Below are 26,944 nucleotides of genomic sequence, written 5' to 3' on the forward strand. Positions count from 1 at the left end.
GAGGGTTTTATAAACACAGTTAGCTTTAAATACTGACTGATTTGTGTGATGAAGTACACTGCAAATCACTGAAATCATGAATGTTTACAATCATTGCTGCATAAAACAGCATTTCTGTTGCTGCTTCTTCTCAGACCTTCAGGTCCTGGTGGATCTGCTGATGTGTGTTTAACTGTAGTTGTAGAAATGAGTGCAGGATAGAGCAGCTGGGGGTAGTGATACTAATCCAGTATTGCAATATATCCTGGAGTTACAGTTAGTCCAGTAACTCGGAGCTTTTTACAGCTGCTGTTTGTGTGTGCCGACACAGTAGAGGTTAACATTGCCCTTGAATACTTGTTACACTCTAGTAAGATATTCACGGTGAAATGACAAGGGCAACTGAGGATACGGTTCCCCTTCCAGTGATGTGTTACTGCCTCTTCCCAGAAGCTGCTGCTCTCACAAGGTCTTTGCTGGAAGAGCAGGTTATATGAATGCTTCTGAGCTGCTTCAGTGCAAAGTCAGCTGAGTTGGTTCATACCTCCTTCAGCAGTGGTTTACTGTAGCCCAGCTGACTCTGCCTAGGGCAGATAGAGTACTTACGTTTGCTGTGTTTCTAAGCTGTGGGGATGGTACCTCCATCGGAGAAGCAGTAACCAACACCAGAGTGTTGCTGATGAACATGGCAGTACATCACTGTTTCTACAGTGACCGTCTGTTGGTAGCTGTGGCGTAAGGTCTGCAGCTATGAGTATTGATGCAGAATTGTATTTATCTGGTGCTATTTTGTGGAGAAGGATGATTGGAGATACAGAGAGCTAAAGAATAGCTTGCAGCGAAACAAAGCTGAAAACCTTGTCTTACAGTTACCTTTTTAGGATAGCTGTATGGAAATCCCTGATTTAGTTGTTTGGATGAGGTTACCCTAGAACTAATAAACTATTTGGACACTTAGAAGTGTCTGTTTTAAGTTGTAAGATATTGTACAGCCAGTATCAGAGCCAAATTTTGAAAATGCTAGCTACTCCTTTATTTTGTGGATGCATGCATTTTCAAAGCATCCAGGTAGACATTCACCTCCTCCAGAGGGCTTTGATCATTCCTATGTCTCATTTTTCCAATTTGTAAAATTTGTAAAACAGAGGATGTTTCTCTTGGATGTTAGAAAGAAGGTTGATGTTTATATAATGTTGAGAACAAATTAAATGCAATATGCTACAAGCTCAAATGACTTTGATTTTCAGTACTGCGGGACCAAAAGGATTTTAACATATCATGTGAAACAAGTCAAGATATGCAGCTTTGTGTAACTTCTGTCTTCTAATCAAAAACAAACCGAATGTAACTGACTCTAATATAGTATTCACCTAAAGAGCCAGTAAAATGCATTATGGAAGGCTTGTCAGAAAACATTTGTTTGAACTCAGCCAAGCCTGTGTGAAGATTTGGATGATTATTTAGCGTCGATAATAATAAAAATAAAAATACAACATAATAAAAAATAATAAAAATACAACAGGAAAATGTGGAGTGGTCTGGAAACTCCAAGCAGGATACAGTCATTAAAGAATTAATTATATGCTGTTGTACTCTCAGCAGAAGAAACAACAAAAGTGTACTGCAAAAAGATGGTTCCACTTCAATCTGTTTATTCTCTTTAGAGATGGTCTAAGCTGTTTTGATGCAACTGAGTATTAAAGTTGCTGCAGAAAGTCATGAAATTTGGCAAAGGCAGGTATTATCCACAGGAGACTTCAGGAAATAACTCTAAAACCTAGAGTTAGTCCAGTTAATGAGAACAGCGTGTTTCAGAAAATACGAGAAACTTCAGTGTGTAAAACCCTCCCTATCAGCAATTAGAAAAACACGTAAATAGAGGCAGATTATTTGTGCAGGTTTCTTTGCTTCTTACTTCGAAACAGCTGGTATTAGATGAATCATGGGCCTGCCCCAGTCTGGCTATTTATATCTTCCTCGATAGCTGTAAACCAACGTAGAAGGGAACATGGTAGTGAAAGTGGGCTCAGCAGGAAAAGAGCAAGGAGCTGTAAGGAAAAAGATAACTTTAAGAAGGGTAGTGTATCAGGAAAATAGGCTGGTAGTGTGGAAAGGGAGCCTGGGGTACAGAAGCAGCGTGAAGCCAAGGCACCACACTCGGTGAGGAGCCTGGACACTAGCAGGTAACATCGGTTTCCCTACGTAGGCACGTGTTCCTGGCTTTTGGCTAGGCAGTGTGGTGCAGACAAAAATGAGCCCTTGCACAGGAGGTGCAGTGTCATTGCTCCAGGGGCATCACTTGTGTTTTTGAAGCCTACTTGCTCGAGCTGTGTCGTGGGGAGGAAGGGGGGGACGCTGTAAGTCTAGAAACTGGCAGACTCCTCTCACTGAAAGCCAGCCTTGGCATCCTGGACCGGGTGTCTCTGCCCTAGTCCTGTTCCGCCATTCTTGGGGCACAAGCCGAGGCTGAGCACCCTCGTGTTGCTCCCAAGAGGTGAGTCTGGCTCTCTGCCTTCTCCTGGATGTGGGAAGAGTCTTTCAGCCTGAAACTGGGGGAGTGGGGCAAGGGCCTGTGGCACAGGGACGGGGAAAAGTGCAGAAATGGAAACCTGTCTGTATCTGTATGGCTGGTAGTGTGTGAAAGGGTGAGCTGGTGCCTGTCTCTTTTAGCTTGGGATTGTAGGAGTTTGTTTCTGTTTGAGTTCTGCTGAATTGTCACTGACTTTCTTGGGAGGAGACTGCTGAGCACATTTCCATTATAAGATCTCTATGGGTGGAACTTGAGCTCTATGAAAAATGCTTCCATGACTCACCTATCTTTTTATATAGTGCATGTCCGTTGCATCAGTCAGGCTGTGTAACCAGGCTGTCCTCTGTCTACAGCTTCCCTGGAAGTGGTATCACTAATTTGAAAAGCTGAGGTAAGACAGGAGCCTTTGCAGAGCTGCTGTTTTGCTGTCCATGTGGAACTCCCAGTATTATTTACTCCATCAGTAATTAGGTGTCAGAAGGCCTCAGTGAAATATTTACCCAAAATTTCACTTTCCGGGCTTAGAAGTAATTGAGCAGATTTTAATATAAACCCATGATCTGTCTGGATCAGACTGCTGAATGTTTGCTTTCTGCCTGGGTCACTTTGGAACTAGGACCCAGAAGAAGCCAACAGATTTTGTTCTCTTAAGATTCAGGAAGCTACTAAAAAGTTGAAATTACCAATGACAAAATCAAGCTTTCTAATCTCTTTTTACTAAGTGCAGAAACAGACCATTAAGCAGGGTGGAATATTTTTTTACTTAAGCTATATGCGATGGAAATAAACCAGCTGTAATTTTAGATAGTGTCTGACCTGTGGAAGTGGATGATGAAATGTTAGATCATGAGGATTTACTGCAAGCTGATTCTTAGCCCCAGCAATGATTGATTGTGCTCTCCCTGCAGGATTTTATAACTTCAAAATTCAGTGTATTTCATGCTGTCTTCTGTCCCACTGACTAGTGATCTGTATTGCTGAAATCATGCAACTCATAAGAAAAAATTACCATGATTTGGCTATGGCCTTTCCGGAGGGAAATGTTCTTCTATCGTCGTAGGGAGCTGCAGAAGCTTTGGAAGCCGAGGGAAGATAATCGCATCATAATGGCAAACTTAAATCAATGGGAAGACATTTTAAACCTTAAAAATGTGTTTTATTTTTTATCATGTGCTGTTTGCTATTGATTATGTAAGCACCTGTATTTATCTGCACCTTTCAAGTAATTTAAAATATAACATGATCTGTTCTTGTAGACTTCCCCAAATCAGTTACTCTTTTTCTTTATCCTTTCCCCACATAGTCATTTGGAAGCCCTCATTTTGGCAAAGATTGTTGCAAAGGGAGAAAAAAAGTGTATATAAAATAAATTTTTCCCCTTTCTCCTGTCTTTCCTCTCCATGCTTTGTGTTTTTACACGATTTTTAAATTTTTTTTCCCTCTCCCCCAAAGGGGGTTCTCCTCTGCTCCTGATACTGCTTATCATGTCTTGCGTCTTGCCAGCTTGTATATTCAGGAGGTCATCCTGCCTATTTGCAATCCCTTGTGCTTATCTTGTCACCTCTCTGACAAATCCTTGTTACTTGGATGCCCCATAGGTGCAACTACACCCACCTTTTTTTGCCCCTTAGTAGTCACGTTGATCATATACTTGCATAAAATACTTACGTAGTGTGTCTGGTGATGCCACCACAGTGTTATAAAATACTTAAATACTACTCTTGGTTACCCTATCGTAGTAGGCTTATATTCAGGTTCAAGACAAGCTAATAGTAGTTATATCCTGATCAGTACATTTATAATTTGAGTGTCCTAGGCCTCTGTTTTGGCAACATGATTGTCACTAGCTCACCTAGCCCATGATTTTGCAAATATCTTAACCCATGTGCTGAGATACTTTGTGAGATAACTAAAGTGGTAAAGCTGAAGCAAAAATTGGAGCTTATTCACACTGGAGTGATCATGCTGGGCTGTCCAGATAATTCATTGGTAACTCCTAGTTCTCTGAACAGGTGAGAGATATTACTGTTGTTTTATCTTGGAGGGTTTGGCTTGCTGGGTTTTGTATTGCTTCAGTCTTGGCAGTGACTTATCTCCCAGTTTTGCTGCCAAAGCCTGCAGAGAAAAGGTCAGGAATGAGACAATATAGTGTATGTGTGAATCCACTTACGATATCTTGAGCTCCAAAAAAGATGACCCAAGCAGGGAAAACTGGGAAACAGACTGCATTAAAGCGATACATTATTTATGACTGAAGTGCCTTTTAATGTCTGAGCACTGTGATAAAATGTCCAAACAAGCTAAGGGAAAGGATGTCTTCCTATCAAGAACTGAGAACAAGAATGGGAGAGACAGTGATCAGCCTTTCAGGTCTGGGTTGGGAAGGCATCTCATGTGATGGACTCAAGACAGTATGACCAGTTTTGCTTTCATTACAGGGCTGATGTCTGAAATGAGTGAACCACTATCTGTCCGGTGCTTAGGTTAACTCCCTGCCCTGTCACAGTTTATGGTATTCTTTCCACAGATGCCTTTGGGTTTGGAGTAAGAGCTGTATTCTCCTGGACTGAATGATGATGCAGATGGTAGAAAAGTGGGTACACCAGGTGGTTGTGCCGCTGTTCCAAGTTCAACTGATCTGTGATTTTATGATGATTCTAATATGAGAGCAAAGGTGGGGGAAAATCAGAAAAAAAGATTATGTAAATGAGATTTGTTCTGTGCCCTGAAGTTGGCTGAACACAAATTCTAGTGAATGAGGTGGATGTGAAAGTAGGGCAGTGGAAGACCTGAACCCCTGCCGAGTTCAGCTGAGGGACTGATAGCAAGGTCCCCTATGCTAGGGAAGGGGATGGTGTTAGGAGGCACAAGCGCAAATGAAGAAATGAACATAGCTCTGCTATTTGATGCTGTTGAGTGGACTGTCATACCTGCTGTCTCAGGTTGAATGGGGTGTGTTGGAACAGGATTGTTTAAGATCATACAAGATTGATCCAAAGTGAAATGCTTTTACACAGTGTAAAAGACAGAAGGGGTTGAGATACCCCTTATACTCGTGTTCTCTTGCCTCAGCAGTCCACCAGCGAGCACTGGGACAACAGCAGGGGAATGGCAGGCCTCCTTTCCTAGCCGCTTTTGAACTTTGTCCTTCCGAGGACATCCTGGGTAGCCTGGGCAACATGCTTTGCACTTTGGACCAAGTGTCATATATAAGCTAGAAGCTGACCTAAATCTGGTAGCTCAGCTGTGGTAGTGGTAGGACAATTTTCTGTTGTCCCAATAATACTCTCCAACTCTTTTGGCTATTCATTTTGTATGTGGTGTCCTTAAGAAGAGTTGGCCTGGAAAATAGAAAACCTAACCATGTAGTCCTCCCCTGAGGCAAAACTCCCTGGAGTTACTAAGACCAGGGTCACAAAACTTGCATTTCAGACCAGGAAGAAAAAACATGCAGAGGGGGAGAGAGGAATGCTAATAAGTGTCAGCCATAGGCAGCAGGTGGTGTTCGCTGTCCCTCGGATTTTATAGTATTATTCTATTCTGGGTTATCTTCTTTTCTGTATCCTGTAACAATTGTAAAGTTGGGTGCCCTCCGGAAACCCAGATCCTGTACTGAGACATTCAAAACCACAGGTACTCAGACATCCATTTTATGCAGCCATATGCAAATGCTTGATTTTTTTTTTTTTTTGGTGCTGTTGTGCTATAAACATTAGTTCCATGCATGCTTTTATTATTTCAATAACAGCCCATTCTTTTTTTTCCTCTCTCCCACCCAGCTTCTTCCCTCCATTTGCATGTGCATTGGAACAGTGGCTGCTTTAATCATTGCAAGAGTTAAACCAACCTCCCACAAACATGGCAGATGAGGACCTTATTTTTCGTATGGAAGGGATTGATAATGCTAGATCAACTAAAGTGAACTCTGGAAATTATCCTGATGCTGATAGTGATGATGAAGACAATTATTACATCTGTCCAATAACTGATGATCCAGTTTCTAACAAGTCTGCTAGTATCAAAGTTGACAATTATTATAGCAACTTAGCAAAAACTGAACAGTACAGTTCAAGCTCTTCGCCTAGCAACTCATTCCACTTTAAGGTAAGCATTGACTCCAGCCTTAAATAAGGTTCTGATTTTACTTATTTGGCGTGAGAGATATGGATAAAGATTCTCTAACTGCTTCATTTCTTGTGACTAACACATTTATTGAGAACATCCTGCTGTTATTTTTCTAGACCTGCAGTTAATTCCACTAAGCCAATAGTCCAACACTGACATTGAATTATTTAGAGTCCCTTTTAGTTCAGCAGAATCCACGATGACAGTTAAGTAACACATTGATTGGGAGTTTTTAGAGATGGTATTTGTTATAAGCTAATTTGGTGCCCATCAGAAAATATTTTCCCATAGATTGTGCCAGGCAAAGTTAACAGTCCATTTTTCTTTTTTTATTTGAACAAAGCTAATGTTATTTTTGTAAAATAACCTAAAACCCCATCATTAAGAGATTGGATATGCTTTCTAAGGAGCTTTTAACATATAGACTGTAGTGCTCGGGCATGAAGTGTCACAGTGGCAGAAGCTTCTGACAGTGTATTCAAGCTGTCTGACATTTTTTTAAATGAAGGGCAATCGTGGCATTGCAGAGAGATCAAAGGACTGTAGTTGGTGCTTCCTTGGCCGTATGTCCTGTCCCGCTCTGCTCCCTTTGCACAGATCAGGCCAGGCGAAGGGAAGAGAACCCACAGGAGCTGGAGCCTCAAGAACACAAGTGACCTTCTCTCTGTAGGTTAAATATTCCAATTATGCACCATTCATGCTAATGTGGCATGTCTCTTGGATTTTGTCTACACTAGGATTTAATGTGTTTTATTAACATACCTTTAATAGATGCTCTAAAATCTTAGTTATGCCTAATACATGCTTTATTCCTGGAGAGATACCTTAGGGTTTTTTCAGTCAGTTAACATATAAATACAATAACACATTCAAAGTAAAACCATCTTGTCTGTAATAAGATTTTTACATATGATAGTTAATAAAAATATTAAAATGTATATATTCCTAAGGAAGGTGAGGAATAAAAGTTTAGTATAGATATGAGGACAGATTTTAATGTATGCTATGCTAAACAAGTCAAGACCTAATAGGGAGCTTAGTCTTTAATTTGGTGTCTGCATTTTAGCACATACTAAACATCTGCCTCTAGATTTGCAGGATATATGGAAGTTTGAGTCATGTGGCCCGACATAAATCTGACAAGGACTTAAGAAATTGCGGTTATTTCCTCCTTCCTAAGCTATCTTGCTGCTTCTGGTGGAAGTTAAAGTCCTGTAGCAGGGGTAGCAGAGTATAATCTGTGCCTGTGCTTTGGCCATCACAGTCTCTAGTCTGGCATCTTAGCTCATATCACAGATAAAATGTATTGGGTTCAGATGTGGAGCAGGCAGGTCTCCATCTGTTTTTCAAGCCACAGAAATGGTGACTTCCAACACAGGGTGAAGCAGACAACTGGGACTGGTAACATCTTAAACCACCACAGCCTGGTCTAATGAGAGTCCACTTATCGGACCTCAAAGCTAATGGCAGTCTAGGCCATTGATAGCGATATGCAAAGACAGACCAAAGAATTAGTATCGACTCTCTGCCTTTAAGCAGGACTCAGCAATGTTTGATTAGCTAATTATAGGCAAGACCCTTTTAACACGTATTTGCCAATATAAAAAATTGCCAACTTTCCTGAATAGATTTGTTCACAGATATTCTAAGAATGAACTTAAATTAGCAATATAAATTGAAAAATGGCTTTTAAGTGGGAAAGACACTTTTTTTATTATTAACCAAGAGAAAGAAAGCTTTTTCAGTTATTTGTCTTATCGTGTATTTTCCTACTTTTATGTTTCTCATGTATCCTTCAGAATGACACACAGGATTGCTCTAAGCATGGCTCTGTGGTTGACCATAGTCGGGTAGGTTAAAACAAAATATGAACGTCATATGTAATAGACACTTAAAGATTACCTTTTTTTTTCTTTTTTTAATTTTCTCTTTTATGCTGATCTTGTTTATTATTTCGCTGTCCGGGAGAACTGCTTGCCTCAGCCCATATAAGTCATCAAATCAGAATTTTAAAAGATGACTGTTGAAAGAAATTAAATATTATCTATCTTTTGTTTTCTACCTTGAAATATCATTTCCTTTTAGAGCACATATCTGTAGTTATTTCTTCACATTATTTGCTACTGTGAGCAAGAACAGAATGGATGCAAGACGTCTCCTTAGTCTGCATGACATCCGTATGCCTACAGCTACAGCGGGAGAAACGGCATTAGTGCAGTTTACATGAAGTCCAACTTTCGGTTGCTTTGAAGATTAGAATACAGCTTTTGTACAAAGCACCTCACAGGATCAAGCACAAGGAATTCATTTATTTAAATCATTATCTCTCATGGACCCTGATCACCTTTTGGAGAGGGACCATACTCAAGGGTGACTTGACACAGATAACTGACCAGATAATTCCTGCAAACTGCCATTGTACTTGTTTCTGTCCCTCCATATTCCTTTCATATGTATTCAAGTGTGGAGGTTCCCATGGTCATATGAAATGTGAACGTGATCGGAAGCAACTTCATATTGATATGAAACATGAAGCAAACTTTTCTCATTATGTGTTTTTTATACTTATTTATTTATTGTTTCTTTTCATTTCATGGTTTTATTGTCAGAACCATTTAAATTGTTTGCCAGGTGTGCTGATTCACCATTGAAATACAAAGGAACATGACAGATTTAAAAGATCAGCTTCTTTCAAAACTTCCTTGATATCATTGCTAACATTAATTTATACTGTACTTTTTTTTTTTTTTTAGTTTTGACTGAGATTAAATTCTAAAAAAACATGCAATGTTTTTAAAAGTTACTGTTTCTGCGTAGTTCAGTCACAGAGGCGGTAACAAAAGAGAGATCAGTATTTTCCTTCAGGGCAGTGGTACTGGATGCCTCAGGGTACAAAGTGGCCTTTTCTCCTGCTCACCTTGCAGAAGGCTTTTGGCACCTGATAGAATCGCATCTCAAGTTCTCTTGGAGCAGCACAATGTAAAAAGAGGGGCATCAAAATGTTAAAAGAAAAGCATCTATGCTGGCTTGTAGAGACAGGCTATTCAAATTCCAGCAAACTCATTTTGGTTCTTGCTGTTGATGGAGGTTGAAATAGCTACATGTCTGGAATTGTTACAATAATTCATTTTCACAGCATGCTAATTTCTTCTTTCTGATCTTATGCTGAACACAGTTTGGGGGCATTGGGTGTTGCAAAATTTTTTCCTCCTTCATATTGCTCTGTCACTAATTGTTTTTTTTCCCCCACTTACACCACCACCATATGCTAGGTTAGTTACAACAACCTAAAGATCAAAATGGTAAAAGCTAATTATTTAAAAATGTCATCTATTGCTGATGACTGATTGCTATTTGCAGCATGTATTAGAGATGTTTTCAAATTACAACTGTTTTTTTGCAAATTACAGTTACCTCCTATGTATATGCTAGACCAGATTCTGTTCTCAGTAACTTTATGGTGGTGCATATTAAATCAAAACCTAATGCTTTATATTTCTGAACTGTGTTTCATTATACTTGAAACTACCAAATGTCAGAGTGGTATTCTGTGCCAGATACAGAAAAGGGGAAAGAAAATTTTGGAGGAAGATTGCCCTGTCCTGCTCCTGGCTTGGTCCTTGCTCTGAATAGTGTTTTGGGGACTTGCATAGTTGCACATCTTTGTAACCTTGGGATTCAGATGTACTCTAGAAAATGCCATTTCTGTGGGTTGCTGCTGATTGTAAATAACCTTTTGTAACTTCTTCAGGAAACCTGGAAACATGCTATTCAGAAAGCTAAACACATGCCCGATCCCTGGGCAGAATTTCATCTTGAGGACATTGAGACAGAATACGCGACTCGTTACAGGTCTGTATGTCTTGCTTTTAATGCTGATGTTAAAGGGGTTTTGCTGGCTTATGTTGAAGGGCTGTGTTCATGTGGTACAGAATATGTATAATTACCTGTCTGAAGAACTGTCCAAAAATGAGTGTGCCTTAACTGAATTTCCCAGGAATACATAAATGCAGGACGTGGTCAAAAAATAAACATTCCAGCAAACCAGTGTCCCATTCTTCCTATCTCTCCCACTTAAGTAGTATGTAAAAGTTTTATCATCCAGAGATACAGACAGGAAATAAGTCTGAAAAATATTTTCTGGTTGATTTATTAATTCTCTAAACTTAATTTCATACAGAAATAAATCCTTATAAATAGGCAGTGTTTACAGTTTAAAGGTTAAAAAAAAGGAAAAAAAGGGCTACATAGCACTCTGTGCCTTTCCCAGAATAGCAGTTTTATTGTTGCCTGTGCATGCAGTGTTGCTGCTTGTGGCTGCAACTGAAGTCCTTAAAAAGCCCAGAATAGCTCAGCACAGTGTACGTGCTGAAACTGAGTCTGACCCTTAAAATATTCTCAGTGCTTTGAGCACAGGCTTTGCTGGAAAGGTTACCCTAGTGACACAGGTTTATTGGTGGAAGGAGTAGGAGTTAGGGGCTAGTTAATTAGCATCAGTGTTTGGGGAGGCCTCCCCTCCCCTTGCATGGTACTATTACACAGCATTCTTCCTCCCCGCAGAAATAAGAAAGTGATAATACTGCTTTAGGACTACTTGAATACCTCATTAAGAAGAGACAGCTCTGATTTTTTTTTTTTTTAATTTTATTTTTTTCCCCCAACCTTTTTTTTTGCCTGCTGCAAACTGGGGTCATGAAAAATATCTAAGGGGGTATCCAGGATATCTGCAAGGCTGAAGTAGCCAGAGCAAGGTGGGGGGATCAGGCTGGAAGCAGTCATGTATTGCTGACTCAGCCACTGTCGTTCTCACTTTGGTGGTGAGTTAAGAGAGTGGGGAGAAACCACAGTCGCAGTCTTTGTATTATTGTAGGGGCATGCAGAGACTTGTTCTTCTCTTGATGCAATGTGGGCAGTTCTTGGCCCCCCTGCTTCTCACAGCCACAGCTGGTGTTGCGTTCTGCTCACATCCTTGGCAAGCCTGTGGCAGCTCCCAAGCTAGAACTAGGATTATGCAAGATAAAGAAGTATAGGCGTTGGGGATGGGAGGACCTGGGTTCCCTCTGCATTTTTTGTAAGAGGCACAAATCCTGATTTTGCAGATACAACGCAGTTACTGGGGACTGGGTTGAAGATGAAGTCCTCATCAAGATGGCTTCACAAGTAAGATCACATTGTCTTTCATGTGTATTAGCAGTCAAATCTGTTAGATTCTTCCTGTTACTGAATAGTTCCTGCAAGATGCCTTTCTCTTATAAGAGCTTTGAAGTCTCAGCATCTTTTTTTTTTTCCTACCTCTTGTCTTTTCTTTCTCTGTTCATCCATTATGTTCTGGTGTCCCAGCAGCATTTTCTCCCCAGAATAAAGTAGAACATGGAGTCAGCCCTCCCCCATCGGTGACGTAAGGTGTTCATTCCTTTCCCAGAGCAGCCCTCCCATTTCAGCCCTTCCATCTGCTCCTGGCAGTGCTCTGAGCCTCATCTCCCTGCCTGGCAATGGGCCTACTGTGTTCTCTCTAATAATAATTTCTGCTCTTAGGATGAAAACAGACTGAATTTTCTGTAGGAGAGTGGAAACTACTGCCACTTTCCAGTTGCATCTTGGGGTTGGTGGTGTGTTGGAATCATCTTGTTCTGTGCTGTGTATCTGATGTCTAGGGAGGTGTTGCTCTGCATGGCCTATCTTGTGTGGAGGCCTAAATGAGGGCTTGAGGTCTGTGAAGCCAGTTCCTCTAGGCAGTCTCAAAAGACCTGACTGCAAATTGGAGAGAGATTTTAAACGGCATCTTTAAAAGACGTATCACATCTGCTCCATGGGGTGTTGAGGAAGGAAGTTCATTCCCAATGTCTTTTTGCCAAATTCCTATGTTACGCTGCCTGTGGGCTGTCACTTTCCTTTGAGGAGACAGATACTATATAAAGCCTGTTTGAGAAGTGCTTTCTTCAGGTTAGAAAGGGGGAGGGCATGATCATGTCTCTTACTGGTTAGAAATTAACTTTGTGGAAGTGACAATGCTGTTTTGTTTTGTTTTCTTTCTTTCCCTAGCCCTTTGGCCGCGGAGCGATGCGGGAATGTTTTAGAACGTAAGTATATGCTGACTTTCTTTGTTGGCCTCCATGCAGGATTTTCTTCTGCATGGTGAGTGGAATTGTGTAAAGTACAGGTCCCCATTTAGCTCCCTGCTGTGCATTTCTAAAAGGCATAGCTGAGGGCTTTATTCCTGTTTGTGCAACTCCAGCCACAGCACTGGGAACAAGGTTCAGAAAGCAGATGTGCCTTCCCTTAAAGGAGACACAAGTAGGTGTGATGAGAGAGCGAGGTGAGTTCTCAACTCGGCCACATTCAGGAAAGAAAGCTTTTCTCCCAGAGTTTATTTTGGATCACAGATACCACAGTAACCATATTCTAAGTAAAGTGGAGCTTGAAGATTAACAACTATTCTTTCCAGAATGGTAAAGTATAGAGGACGGGAAAGGAGGAGCTTTCCTTTGCACAGAGAGTTAGTGAGTATGATTGTGGGCATTGGCATCTAGCTATAAATCAGTTCATGCCTGAAGACTACCCCACCCTTTCCAGGTTCTGGAAATGAATGCTTCCTGGAAAACGTACATGTGTGTGTTTAAGGCACCCCCTACTTCTTTCCAGCTGCAGGATCTAAAGGAATTACATTTCACATCTGGTTTCATTTGTGGGAAGAGAGAAGCTCCTGAATGACAGAAACATGATGTTTTGAACTTCTAGAAAAAAGGGGACAAAGTAACCCCGCAGTCTTTCAATTCTGCAGTTTCAGTATCACTTCATGCTGATGGCTCTGTTCTTGCAAAGCCAGGTACAGCACTGAGCGAAGCCTGGGAAGTAATAAGCCCCAGTTTGGGGACATTGCCTTCAGTTCTTGTTTCTGAGTGACCAAATTCCTCCTTACAGAATATCTTGAGTAGTGACATAAACAGAATTTTTTTTTGCAGCTCTACCTTAACCTCTTGTTTGTGAGAAAGTGTAACTTGTGCATAAGCTTTCCTACTCCTTGATTTTCCATGACTCACAGTGGTGCACTGATACTTCTCATCTAGAGCCCTCTGTATTTTTACAACTCTGCAAGTCTCTGTCATTACAGCGACAGCATTGGCTGCGCTTCACTTGATTAACCATGGAGAGTGTTAGCTTTAGAAATACATATGAGCTGGCTTATTTTGTGCAGAAAAATTAGTTTCTTCAGAGAATTGGACAGGTCTCAAATTCCAGCAAAAAAACAAACAAAGCAAAAAAAATCCAAGACTTTCTTCCTTTCCTCTGTGTCCCATGTAAATGGATGCAACTCCTTTAGGAAAGAAGACTGTGATTGCTTTCAAATTCATGGTAAAAATGTGGGGGGTTTTCCCCATTTGATTTGAACATTGGCATCTTCTGCAACCACTGGGTGCCTGCTTAATTCATTTGTTGGCACCCAGCAGATCCTCTGTAGCTAAATCTTTTTTTCTTCACTCTTGAGGCATCTGTGGTTTAAAGATTTGCACATCAACAAAAACTAAAAATTAAAAGTACGTCAAAGAAATAATTCCAGGCTGCAGTTTTCCTTCTGGGAACATTGGGGATACTGAGTAGCCACCTGTGTGTGTTGAGAAAGCAGCAGTTTGCTCTTATCATAGGAGAGGGTTGTCTCCTCTCAGTTCAGGTTTGAAAGGCCACTCCCTGTTATTTTCTGCCAGCAATAATTGTTGACTTTAGAATAAGGGGCTGAGACAGCACCAACCCTTCATGCTCTGGGTTGGAGGGGCAGGGAGTGAGGAAAGGAGGAAGGTCAGAGTACAAATAGGAAGTCACACAGGCATTTTGAAAAGTCCCAGCCATTCATATGGGATGTTCCTCCTGCCCCCCACACAGCTGTGCTTTGTTTTTCAGCTAGATTATCTGTCTGCATAAATGGCATAGGATCAGCTCCTCACTGAGGATAATGCTGATCTCATGGCCTGGCTCTTTCCACTGAGGCAAGGAAATGGGGAAGACTGAATTTAAATGCTCAGTTTTCCTTTCATCAACAATTTTATTTGTCTTTCAGGAAAAAGCTGTCCAACTTCTTACACACGCAGAACTGGAAAGGTGCCTATAACTATGTTGCCAAGCAATACATAGAAAGTGTAGGCAGGGATGTGTATTTTGAGGATGTTCGACTTCAGATGGAAGCAAAACTATGGGGAGAAGAGTACAACCGGCACAAGCCACCAAAACAGGTACATTCAGACGTCTTGCTAAGCAAAAAATCAGTCTTGCTCTTCCAGTAGATAGGCTTTCAAATAATTTTAGAGGGGATTAGCTGTTCAAATTCCATTAAAGTTAATTGCTCAAATAAATTCTGCCCTATTGTGTTTTCCATTAAATGGCAGTTGATTTTTAATGAAGTTAATGCAGAAATTGCTTTTCTCATTCAAAGTCACGGTCTGCGTGTTTGTGAATGTCTGATTGTTTTCAGCTGTTGACTCAAGACCAAAATAAAACAGTGTTTGCTCTTTTAGATATTTGCCCAGCTGCTTTTCAGATAACCAGTAGTGTCCCAGAATTTATTGCCAGCAGCAGTCTGAGCACTTAACTGTTAGTGCTCCTGGAAAGTTAGATGCCCAAGTCTTGTGAAGGCATCTAGGCTGGCATTGATTTCAAGAAGAGCTGAGAACCTACATGACTTTATAAAGCTGTCCTATGCTGTCTGAATGCAGATTTCTGAAGAGTGGTCAAGAACTTTCTGAAAAATGAAGATGATATGGCTTTGTTTCTTTTAGATTCTCGGTGGAAATACTAGCATATTGTTTAAAGTACAAAGCATTTAGCAAGATATATGAAAACTCCAAGGCTCAGGGTAGCAAGAGAAGTTCCTATCCTGTGTGCAGGGGGTATGCATAAGCAGACAGGACTGAGGAAGAAATGGTTCCACTGCTTTTCTAACTGCATTTTTGGGGTCCATGCTGAGCATTCTGTATGATCTTGCAAATGTGGCTAGCATAGCTTTGCACTTCTTCATGCTGGTAAGCTGGATAACTGTTGGTCAAAGCGGATCATTGTGTCCTGGACAAAAGCACCTCCAGCAGCAATCAGCTTGTCAAAGGATAAGAATTAAAATGCAGGGATGAAGGACTGCAGCTGTCACTCATTCTCACCAAGTAGCTGTTCCTCTTTGTTCACCATGTCCACGATATGTATTAATGTAGCCATTAAGTCCCTTTAATCTGCTGCTTGTACTGACTGCCTGACTGTAATTGTGGCTTCAAATGAGTGGAAGAGCAGGCAGGTAGGAAAGGTAACGCACTTGCACTGTGGGGCCTAGGGTTCTGCTTTTGGCTCTGCCACAGACTGTGTGACATGTGGCAAGATGCTTGGGTCAAAAAGTATGCCCTGATGTGTGGGCCTTAAAAATTTAATAGCCAAAAGTAGAGAATGTTTTTGAATATGTGGACTATGTGCATTGTCTTAGATCGGAGGGTAACCCTTAGATGTAGATGTAGTTAATAACTACCTGCCTCATAGGAACAAGGTGAGGTATAGGGTGAAGTGCACACAGAGGAACGTAGAGAAGTTTTATATGCCATGGGAAAGATGTAAACAAAGCGAGGGTTGTGATTCTCTTTAGGAATATGTCCAGGACAGAGGGAGGAGATGAGGCAGGCTGCAGAATATCTGAATGGTAGAAGGTCTTCAGTCCTCCTCTGAAGAGCTATTTCCACAAGTTGTGCAGTAGTTACTGCACATTCTGCTCTCTGGGTATAGGCTATTTGCAGCATACTCTTAAAGTACTCACAAAAATGAAATAGAAAGCCACCATTTACTAAGAATTTTGCAGAGGGATGTGTCACAGAAGTGAGTTTCTGTGACTGCTTTTGAAGTTATTCTTTTGAATTTATGGAAATCCCCCAATAACCTGGGAAGCAAATGACTTCCCCCATCCCTTTGTTAAACAGATCTTTGCAATTGTTCAACTCCTTTCATTAGCAAAGTTTTCACAGCTGGAGAATTCACACACACTTTGATCTGAAGTCAGTATTCTGTTAGTCACTGTTTACCTTCCTTCCCTTCCCAGGTGGATATAGTACAGATCTGCATTATCGAAATGAAGAACAGACCTGGAAAGCCTCTGTTTCATCTGGAACATTACATAGAGGGCAAATACATCAAATACAACTCAAATTCTGGATTTGTGCGAGATGACAACATTCGTCTTACTCCGCAAGTGAGGCTTTGTTTGATGTTTTCCATAATGTCTGCTGCAGGGAATTTCTTGGCTGTGCCCAGAGGTCTTGCATTGCTGCCAAGAAAGGAAACTGCAGGTTTTTCAGTACAACGCCAGATTAATTTCTCTTTTTGCAGTATGTGCTAACCTTATTTGGGGCCTGCTCTTTCAAGCACTGAGTACTTCTTTATTGCATTTTAGAGTCTGTTGATTTTAATAAGTTGAATGTGCTTAATGCTCTTTAGAAAACGTAAGCCCTTTCACACTAATTATAATTGCAGACATCAAAACTTTTCAACATCACTTCAAATTAAAGGGAGGGAGAGAGCTCTTACATATTAAGTACTAAGTAGTCTTCTATTACCTCAGTGTAATATAGAAGAGGAGGGAAGCAGATCTGCACCTTGTGTAAATAGATGTGTACCTCATTTGCATCTAAGGATCTAGTTCTTCAGATAGAGCGTTTGAGTAGGTGAATCTGAGATTGATTATAGAAATAAAGCTGCAGATGTCAAGTGACTGAGAATTCTTGAATCTCACAGAAGAACTTTTAAAATACTGGTCAAAAATGCAAAGTCATCAGCATACCAGAGGAACTGGTTTTGCTGGGGGTTTTTTTGTTTGTTTTAACTTTTTGCTATTTTTAAGGTATTTGTCATGCTGCTTAATGTAAGCAGAGGATTCATGTTCTGGGCTGTCTTTTGTACACTGAATCAGTGCTATGCTTTCACAGGTTGGTTGGGAACAAAATGTTCTGTGAGATTTGCTGCAGTTACAATGTTTGTCTATCACCACCAGTCACCTCCCCCAGGCCTGGCAGTGCTTTTCTGGAGGCCTTCCCAGAAGATTCCTAATGTTTCAGCTTTTTGCCAGAGAAGGGTTTTTTTTCTTTTTTTTTTTCTTTTTTTTTTAATATACCTGACATTCTTGAAATGCAGCATTAAAGAATACAAACATACATTTCAGTATCCCATGCATGAATGTAGAGCCAGATCAGCCATTCAGGGGGACCTCGCAGAGAGCATACTAAGGGAAGGAGAATTTTGGGGGATGTTCACATTTTCCTTTTGCAAAATCTGGCAGAGCTTTGCCCATCTGCAGAAGGAGGCAGTGTCCCAGAGCTACTGAGCTTGGAGATCCACAGGCGCAGCCGGGATGTTTATGCAGAAGTGATTCTGCGCTGGCTCCTGAGCTGCTGTTCTCCCTCCAGTTCTGTTCTGCCCAGAAGCTCCCAGCTTGTTAAAGTGAAGGCTGCAGGGGAAAACAGAATCCCCAGTAGAGGAAGGAGGAATGAAGTAATCTCCTCTCCACTGCACGTCCCTATTGCTGCTCTTCCCCCAGCCTCTCCCAGTCCCTCTCTGAGTTGGGGGCAGGCTGGAGAAGCAATGCCATAGAGGCAAGATATTCCTTTAGATTTGGGAGATCTGTGTTGAACATTTCCTTTCCCATGTGGAGCTGGGGAACAATTACTCCTCCACCAGCAAATACTTAGCATTGAATTTAGTCACTTCAGAGGATACTGGACCTTCTGATACAGTCTGCAGGGCAATATTCAGTGAAACGATTTGTCAGGAACTCTCAGTGCTTCTGTTATGCCCTGAAGGTTGAAATTAAGGGCCAAATCCTGCTTGTTTGACTCATGTGATTTCACATGGGCCAGTCAACCAGAATTTATTCCAAAACATGATCTCTGTGTGGTTCTGGCCATACATCATCTAGTCTAGGGCTAAAAATCTACGTCCTTTTGGCCTCTCATTGCTTTCATCATGCTGTTTGTACTGGTTCTATTTCACCAGTAGAGTTATCCAATTTCTTTGCCCGCTTATAAGCGGTGAATAAGTGTCACTGTTTTCAGGAGATCAAGGGAGAGTTTTCTTAGACATCTTTGGTTCCTTGCAGGCCTTTAGTCACTTCACCTTTGAGCGCTCAGGACACCAACTGATTGTTGTTGACATCCAGGGAGTCGGAGATCTATATACAGACCCTCAAATCCATACGGAGAGTGGTGCAGACTTTGGAGATGGCAACCTAGGTAGAATCAATTATTCTGCTTCATATTCTGATGGCTGTTCATTTTCTCATTCCAGCTGTCTGCTGAGTAGCAGTTGCATGGCAGCTGTCCTGCACTGGCATATTTAAAATGGGAGCTGGCCTTGGCTCTTGTCTGTGGGCCTGCTCTTAGACCAGCCAAGTAATGAAATTAGGTAGTTTCCTACAGTGTGAGAGCAATAATCTTGGCCTTTAAATTCCTTGCCAAGTCACAGGAATGGATCCATCTGAGTGTGGAGAGATAAGCCTTGCATACTTTTAAAGCTGCAAGTGTCCATACATGAAGTTCATAAGACACTGCAAGTTTTGTAAGTGGGATTGAAGTTAGGCATGTGTTTGGCAATGCTGCAGCCAGTTTCATGGATTATTATTTGCTGTGCATATATAGTTTTTGAGATTTTTGCAGACTTTGAGGAACTGAGAGTGTGAACAGCAGGTCTTAAAACAGCTGTATTGAGCTGTGTGTACTAGGAAGCACTTTCTGTTCTTTCTTTCTCTTTGGCTTCTTAGAATTATAATGGTTAATCTTGTCTTTAAATTCATGTAGCATTTTAAAATACCTCAGTTCCATTTAAGAAAATGTGTTGGAACTTCTGGCTTCTCATAAGTAAACCATCAGATAAACTTTGGGTAAAACCTTTCTTCGCTGTTGTTTTTTTGTTTGTTTGTTTTTTCCCCAATGCCACAGGTGTTCGAGGTATGGCCTTGTTCTTTCATTCTCATTCCTGCAACAAGATTTGCAAAAGCATGGGACTTGCACCATTTGATCTTTCATCCAAAGAGAGAGATGCCTTGGATTATAATAACAAATTGCTTGTAAGTGCTTGATTGAAAAAAGTGTAATTAAGCAATATAGTTGGTTTACTCTAACTTTAAAAGCCCTGTAAATAAAAGTCAGATATGGTGTTTACATGGCAGATAAAACCACCTTAATAACAAATGTTGCAGTTTTAAAATAAAGCAATCTAAAGCTGAATCATCCATTCTTGGCTCTGAATTCATGATGTTGCTTTAATGAATGGGAACCTTGTAACATGTATGTACATTTAGGATAAAGTAGATCTCTGAATGCTGAAATCATTAGTTTGAAGGTCACAAAACAAGTAATTTGGGGAGGAAAAAGAATCAAACTGCTTGTCTTCAACTGATCTCAACTTCAACTGATATTGGTGGGACTATGACTGCAGAATTCAGCCTAGTCTTTGAAAGAAATTTAGTCCCTCTAAACAGAAATCCCTCTGACTGTAATAATGCCAGGATTTCATTTTTTTTGAAGGTGTATGCTTTTTTTAAAAGCAAATAAATACACATACATGCATGTACTTATATCCCCCTCCCTTTGTAGAAGACCCCTAATAAACATACATGTAGGTCTATGCACCATATTTAGAATAAAGAGAAGGGAAGTATTATTGATGTGATTTTCTTTTAATTTGCCAAGAAATCTGCTCAGACAATTGTGCGTGGCACAGAGGAAAAATGTGGAAGCAGCCGGGTGAGAACGATCTCTGGTAGTCGGCCTCCTCTGCTTTTCCGCCTGTCTGAAAACTCTGGAGATGAAAGCATGAGCGATGTGGCATTTGACTCTTTACCCTGCTCACCTTCCTCGGCAACACCTCACAGCCAGAAGATGGACATGCTTAGTGAGTGAGCCTCATATACAGCTTCCCGATTCCTGAGCATTTGGCAATGACTTGTTTTATTTTTTTTGGTTTTAAACAACCAGCATGTTGAATTTAGTCCCGAATAGTTGTCTTCTGAAGAATACTTGCCATTCATGTTTAAGCAGTAATAAAACTCATCTCTTTGAGATACTGCTGTGAAAAACTATGGTAAAAGTAAGATTATGATATCTAGAGCTTTCTTCTCAAGCATGTTATTCTTAGAATAAGAAGCAAATATTTTTCTTCCTAGATTGGCCTGTGTTCAATGAAGTAGATAACTTGGTTCACAAAGACTACGATCAGCTTGATAATCAAAGGGTGAGTGTCTTTCTGACAGAAAATGAGATTGCAGTTCCATAATGAATTTAAAGGAATACCAGTAGGCTTTGTTCGGTAAAGGCACATAAAGGCTCTCTGCCTGCTTTCAGTGCTATAGGTCACATTACCTGCGTGCATCTGTTGTTTTTCCTTTATTAGAAACTTTGTTTTAAACAGTCCTTTTTTTTTCTTATTTTTCCTCCAGAAATTTATTTGCATCTGGTATATTTTAACAGATAATACAGTGTCTATCTGTTTACCTGCCTGCATGTTGTCTCTCTGGATCTTGTGCCAACTTTTGTGGTGGGAAAGCTAAACAGAATCCCCATTGATTAGGTCTCTATGAATGCTGGTACTGTGGGCTGTCAGAGAATCTCCCCTGAGGAGACTACCAGAAGTATTCTGAGGACATTTTCCTACACCAGGGCCTTAGTTCCAGGGGCTGCCAGCTATTGTTTTATCTTTTAACTGGCTACTGATGAAGACTGAAAACTATATTAAGTGGATTCTTGGTCTGATCTTGTATGTGAGTCTTTGAATTCTAAGTATTTAAGAGGAAACGTGAGCTTGGACTGGGCCTTCTGGGTCATTAAGCCCTGTTCTGTCACAGGTAGCACAACTTACAATCCTTTTCATCCTGTAAACCTATATATCTCATTGAAACTAGCAGAAGATTTGTCCTGTGGGAAATATCCAGCTGAGATCTTTACAAAGGACAGTGCTGATACTGTGTTGCTTTGTCCTTCTATAGGATTTTGAAAATGGTGGAGACAGTGGATATCCCAGTGAAAAGAGAAGTGAGGTAGAAGATCTGGATCATAGAGAGAGGGTAAGAACTTAATTTGGGGTTAGCAGTAGGCTGGACCTCTTGTTCATACTTGAAGCAAATCCATAGAAAAGTCTAATTTTTTTTAATCCCTCTTGATCTAGACTTTGTGAATGGAGGAAATAGTTGGAAAGAAATTCCCACATGCTGCAAAATTACTTATTCATCTTGGAAATGTTAATGACACTTTTACAGGAAAAAGACTATTTGTAATGAGGAATTTACTTTCAAATGTTAAATTTGATTGCATGCTGTTGGGTTTTTTGAAGTGTTTTGTATTGCATTTGAGAACCATCCATTATAACCAGCTTTTGTCATATGGAACCTGTGAATATGACTTACTTTCACACTCTTTTACCCTCCCTATCTTCTGTGACTTTATATAGTTTGAGATATCACAGAGCTCAATGTTATAGTCAGTTAATAATATGCAACTTTGGAATTCCTGTGGGTCAGTTGGTTACTCCTTTAAAATACAAACTTTTAAGAAATACTTCTTGACCTGAAGACCATAACTTGATATTTGATTAGTAGATAGGAAAGAAAATACCCTTTTGTATCAAGAAATCACCTTTGAGGGGGGCAATGTATTTGTTGTAGAATATCTAGTTTACAGGATTAAAGCCTGGCTGTGCGATATTTTTTACCAATCAGCACATTTTTTTTATATTGAAACATCACTGAGAGAAGAGAATCCAGTGGAAACTATTTTCATTATTGTTGCAATTAATTTTGCTGGATAGGAGTAGTCCAGAGGGGTGACTGGCACGCATCAGTTGCTGTAAATTAAGTGATGCAAATCTTTACATTAACATAGGGCCATTCAAACAACAACCGAAGACATGAATCTGATGAAGACAGTTTGGGAAGCTCTGCAAGGGTAAATAAAGCAGCAATGTTCACAGACAATGAGTTTACCACTCTGCTTGTACTTTGTTCCGCTCATCTGCCATCTAACTTCACATCACAACATCAGATATCAGTTTTCTTTCCTTTTCAACTGCAGAATATTTCTATTAATAACAACTTACCCCTTTTTGTTCTTTTCTTGTTTTATCTTTATTTTTCAATTAAACAAACACTATTATAAATAAATTCTGTCACCTCCATAAATGATCCCTAGTGTAAATTAATAATTCTGCATGGGTTTTCTCACTGGTTCGTATTTTGGGAAGGGGAGTGTGCTTAACTAGATGATATCTCCTTTTTGTGCTTTATTTATGGAATTATGTTCTATACATGGTTGAATGACTTATTTTTAAAACTTGCAATGTTTGAAATGTGTGATGATAGCTGTTTACACTATATATATTACTTGGGCTGGGGAAGAACAGACCTGCTTGTATGTGTTTGCAAAATATAGCTTCTGTGGTAATTAGTTCCTGTGGCTAAAAACAACTCTCTTCTATAAGGAAAAAAAAACCCAAAGTTCTGACAACAATGAATAATTTCATTAAATGTGCTTTTCAGAATTTCCTTGTAGTGATTATGTATTGATGTTTCTGGAAATTGAAAGAGCTTTAACAGTGAAGATCAGTGCCAGTAGTCTGCCATATTGTGTTTCCTCTGTGTGCCTCCAGTGGCTTTCATTTTGATAGCGTTATTTTCGGCTAGTGTTTCCCATCTACCCATGATTTTTAAAAGTAGTTTATTATCATTTGTGCTGGACAGCCTGAGAAACACCAGTACGTGTATCTGTCCATCATCTTCTGAATTGTTACTGAGATGCTCTTCATTTTTCTAGAACTGCTGAATGTAAGCAGCATTTAACATTTATTTATTTATTTATTTATTTATTATTTTGAAACACTGACCAGAAAAGTACAGGTTTAATTTTATGTGTATAGATGGCCTCAGTGCTTGCAGTGTGACTGTTCAGGTGCTTATTTTCATATGTGCCTATCTTTTGGTTCAGGACTTAAAGGTGATGTTGAATATTTGATGTAGGGCATAGAAATGGAGAGCTTTACTTTTTTTGTTTTTTTTCTTTTGTTTGTTTATTTTAGTGAAGAATAGTAACCATCTTTCAGCTACTAATGTGACTTTTAAAAGCAGTATCTTAATTTACCATATTTACTACTAATAAGTAGTTTTAATAGATTTTTTTTTGATTTCTGAATGGTACTCCGTATGAATAGTTTGAAAACTTTTAATTTCAGATACAAATGATAGTATATTCCCTATTTTAGGTCAGTGTGGAGAAATGGAATCTCTACAATTCTTCCAGAGTCCACATCCACAGACCATCCTGTGTTGCTCAAGAAATTCAGAGGCTCAATGCATTAGAACTTGAAAAGAAAATTGGGAAGTCAATCCTTGGGAAGGTAGGATGAGTCTAATTCTTTCCAGCTGGAAAGGCACATCTTATATTCGTTACTTATGTAGTGGTGTCTGTCTGCACTAGTTATTCACACAGGCAGAAAGAAATATTATGCCTATAGCTTCATGTCACTTACTCATATTTTATAAAGGAAGTCTGAGCTCACTAACCCATGACTTCCATGTGCTTTTGGACTTGCAACATCTGAACTCTTTGCGGAAGGACCCTGCTGTTGATTCATCTGCCTTCCCAGAGGCATCAGGCAAAGAAGATAAAGCACAGTAGATGCGATGTGCCTGACGCATATACATTGCAACTAGGCCTGGCTTGGCTTCTGATGAATGGTAGCGTGGACCAGCTCTTTTTAACCCCAAATTGCACCAGACAATTCAAATGTGAATTAAGTTTTGGCTTATGCATGGGCTTGAGTCCACACTCAAAACACTGTGTAGACCTTCCCAAACATCCTGAGAGCCTCAGGTGGTTTCCCTTGCTGTTTGAAAAGAAACCTGCCTTTTGGGAGGAGGGGGAAATAAAGATCCCAATGCAAGTTTGGAATGAAATGCTGCTCCCATTGAGGGTTCAGTGGTACCAGGATTTCACGTCGAATAAGAGACTTTCTTTGCTTTCTATGTTTCAGGTTAATTCCCTTCCTGCATGGGCCCTTGCTGTACAGAAAGGTCTATGAGCTAGGGTCACCGAAGTTTGCTCTCCTGGCTGATGCATTAGGAGGTTGCAGACTGTTGGTGCCACCTAGCTATGGTGCCTTTAACTACAGCTCCCTCCTAAAAGTCTCCAAGGCCCTAGGAGATATGCTGGGACAGGCATGCCCACTAAGACCTGGTGCTCTGGTGCGGCAGCGTACTGGGCACAGTTCAGGGCGCAGTGGTGTGGGGCAGCTACTGTCTTGCTGAATTAGGTCTTTCTTGAGTAATTGAGTTTATAAAGCTGCATGTGTCTAAGCTTGCAGAGCTGGAGAGCCAGCTGCACTGCATAAACACTGTTTTCTGCCTGTTGGATCTGTTAAGGCACAAGTCAGGCTCCAAGTCCCTGTGTTGTCCAGCTAGCCCTCTGCTCAGACTCGGTTTGCTCTGACATGTGCATCTGTTACCTTGCGTTGCCCTGTATAGTTCTCTGCAAGCAGCGAGTTACCTTTATGCAAGTAGTCACCTCAAAGAGCTATTTTTGTGTCTAAGAAAAGTATGGGCACACAGCTTTTGAGGAATTAGAGCTACGCTTCATACTGGTGTATCTTTCCTGTACGATTGTGTTTTAGGTTCATTTGGCCATGGTTCGCTACCATGAAGCTGGGCGTTTCTGTGAGAAAGACAAGGAGTGGGATCAGGAGTCAGCTCTGTTTCACCTGGAGCACGCTGCAGACTGTGGGGAGCTGGAAGCCATCGCTGCGCTAGGACTCATGTGCTGCCAGCTGCCCCATCACATTCTTTCTGAGGTCACTCTGGAGGTAAATAGAAAGATCATAGAAAATCCAAAATCCAGAATTGTGTTCCCTCAGAAGAAATAGCATAAGTATTGCCGGCAATGAAGACAAAACGATAACCATGGTTATGTGTTCTTCTGTAGCCACAGCATTAAACATTCCTCTTTAGGGAAAATAGATGGCTTTGTAATTAAGGACTTGGACTAAGCACCAAAGAAGCTGTCTGTTTCTGGTTTTGCCAGAAAATCACCGCATAGCTTTAGGAAGTTTTTTAAAGTGATCTTTACTATTCAGCCCCTCAGCTTCTTGTGGCTGGGCCCGCTTCTCAGATGTATTAAACACTTGCAACAGTTACTGACACGGAGAAACTGCATTTACTGGTAGAGAAAGGAAGGGATGGATTTACTTAGAAACAACCGTTTTAGAGGTTTTGTTTGTTTTACTAGGACACAAAGGAGAACAGAAGAAAAGGATTTGATTACTTACTGAGAGCAGCAGAAGCTGGAGATCGGCCTTCCATGATTCTAGTAGCAAGGGCATATGACACAGGTGTAAATCTTGGTTCAGACAGGTACTGTGCATGACTGGGTCACCTAAGCTGCTGGTACTCCCACACAGAAAAATAATATTCACTGCATGTTTTTCATTCACGTGAAGATCTGTTAATAATGCTGATGAGAAATGTTTTAGAGCTATTTCAAATGTACCCAGGTGTGAATAAGAGCAGAATGTAGGTCATGATATATCAGCATAGTTCTGCTGCTGAATATCTGCATGTGTATCTTATCCATCTGCATGTTTGAGTTTAGCCCTGATCCCAAGACCAAGGTTGCACTGTGGTATACAGGCTTTTTTTGCTCTGAGGTGGATGATAAAACTTCCCTTGGCTTCAATGGGAGTTACATCCTTTAAAAATCTGGGATGAGTGGAAAAAATGAACCCAAGATATTCTGTCTGAGATGTAGTACCCTGAAAATAATTACAAAGTATTTACAACTGCCGTGCCTCCTCCTAAGTGATTTTTTGAAAGTACAGTTTTAAAAAAACAGTGAGTTTTATTTTTTTTTCCTAATTAAGTTGTGAAAGAACCTAAAGAACAGGACAAATAGGTGAAGTTGTAAACTGATTATAGGCAAGACAGAGTCAGATGGATGATGTATTTGTCACAGTTGTAGTCTTTCACTGCTTCTCATAATAAAAATAGGAATGGAAATTTCACAGAAGCATGGTCTTAAAGTTGAGGATGTTGCTTTTAATTAAGCATGATTTTAAGTTTTAAGACTCTGACTTAATTTCTGACTGAGAAATAGATTGTAATTTGCTAAAAGGCTATGCAGTATATTAGTGTGATTATTTTTTTTACCATTTTAGATGCGTTTTTAAAAGGGGACAAATACTGATTTCCTAAAGTAACAAATATAACAGGTGATAATAATGATTTTTCTCCTTTTGTATTGTGGCATGGCTTTGTTGTTTACTTTT

At 40.3% G+C, this 26,944-nt stretch overlaps 1 protein-coding gene across 4 annotated transcripts in view; it reads left to right on the top strand.

Annotated features, from left to right (window-relative positions):
* The window catches only part of EEF2K (eukaryotic elongation factor 2 kinase), a 36,728-nt gene that overhangs the window by 5,657 nt on the left and 4,127 nt on the right, over window positions 1-26,944 (top strand). For 2 of the 4 annotated variants that reach the window (XM_067306050.1, XM_067306051.1), the window contains exons 2-17: window positions 6,289-6,613; window positions 8,434-8,484; window positions 10,386-10,486; window positions 11,734-11,794; window positions 12,677-12,714; window positions 14,688-14,859; window positions 16,695-16,844; window positions 18,744-18,876; window positions 19,582-19,709; window positions 20,335-20,536; window positions 20,808-20,875; window positions 21,627-21,704; window positions 22,519-22,581; window positions 23,891-24,025; window positions 25,298-25,486; window positions 25,909-26,033. In XM_067306050.1, coding sequence (XP_067162151.1) covers window positions 6,368-6,613; window positions 8,434-8,484; window positions 10,386-10,486; window positions 11,734-11,794; window positions 12,677-12,714; window positions 14,688-14,859; window positions 16,695-16,844; window positions 18,744-18,876; window positions 19,582-19,709; window positions 20,335-20,536; window positions 20,808-20,875; window positions 21,627-21,704; window positions 22,519-22,581; window positions 23,891-24,025; window positions 25,298-25,486; window positions 25,909-26,033 — 1,940 coding nt within the window. In that variant the 5' untranslated portion in view covers window positions 6,289-6,367. The remainder of the gene's footprint in view (window positions 1-6,288; window positions 6,614-8,433; window positions 8,485-10,385; window positions 10,487-11,733; window positions 11,795-12,676; window positions 12,715-14,687; window positions 14,860-16,694; window positions 16,845-18,743; window positions 18,877-19,581; window positions 19,710-20,334; window positions 20,537-20,807; window positions 20,876-21,626; window positions 21,705-22,518; window positions 22,582-23,890; window positions 24,026-25,297; window positions 25,487-25,908; window positions 26,034-26,944) is intronic. The other 2 variants (XM_067306053.1, XM_067306052.1) reach the window with 2 other exon arrangements.

This window comes from Apteryx mantelli, chromosome 16 (genome assembly GCF_036417845.1).
Source record: "Apteryx mantelli isolate bAptMan1 chromosome 16, bAptMan1.hap1, whole genome shotgun sequence".
Classification (NCBI taxonomy): domain Eukaryota; kingdom Metazoa; phylum Chordata; class Aves; order Apterygiformes; family Apterygidae; genus Apteryx; species Apteryx mantelli.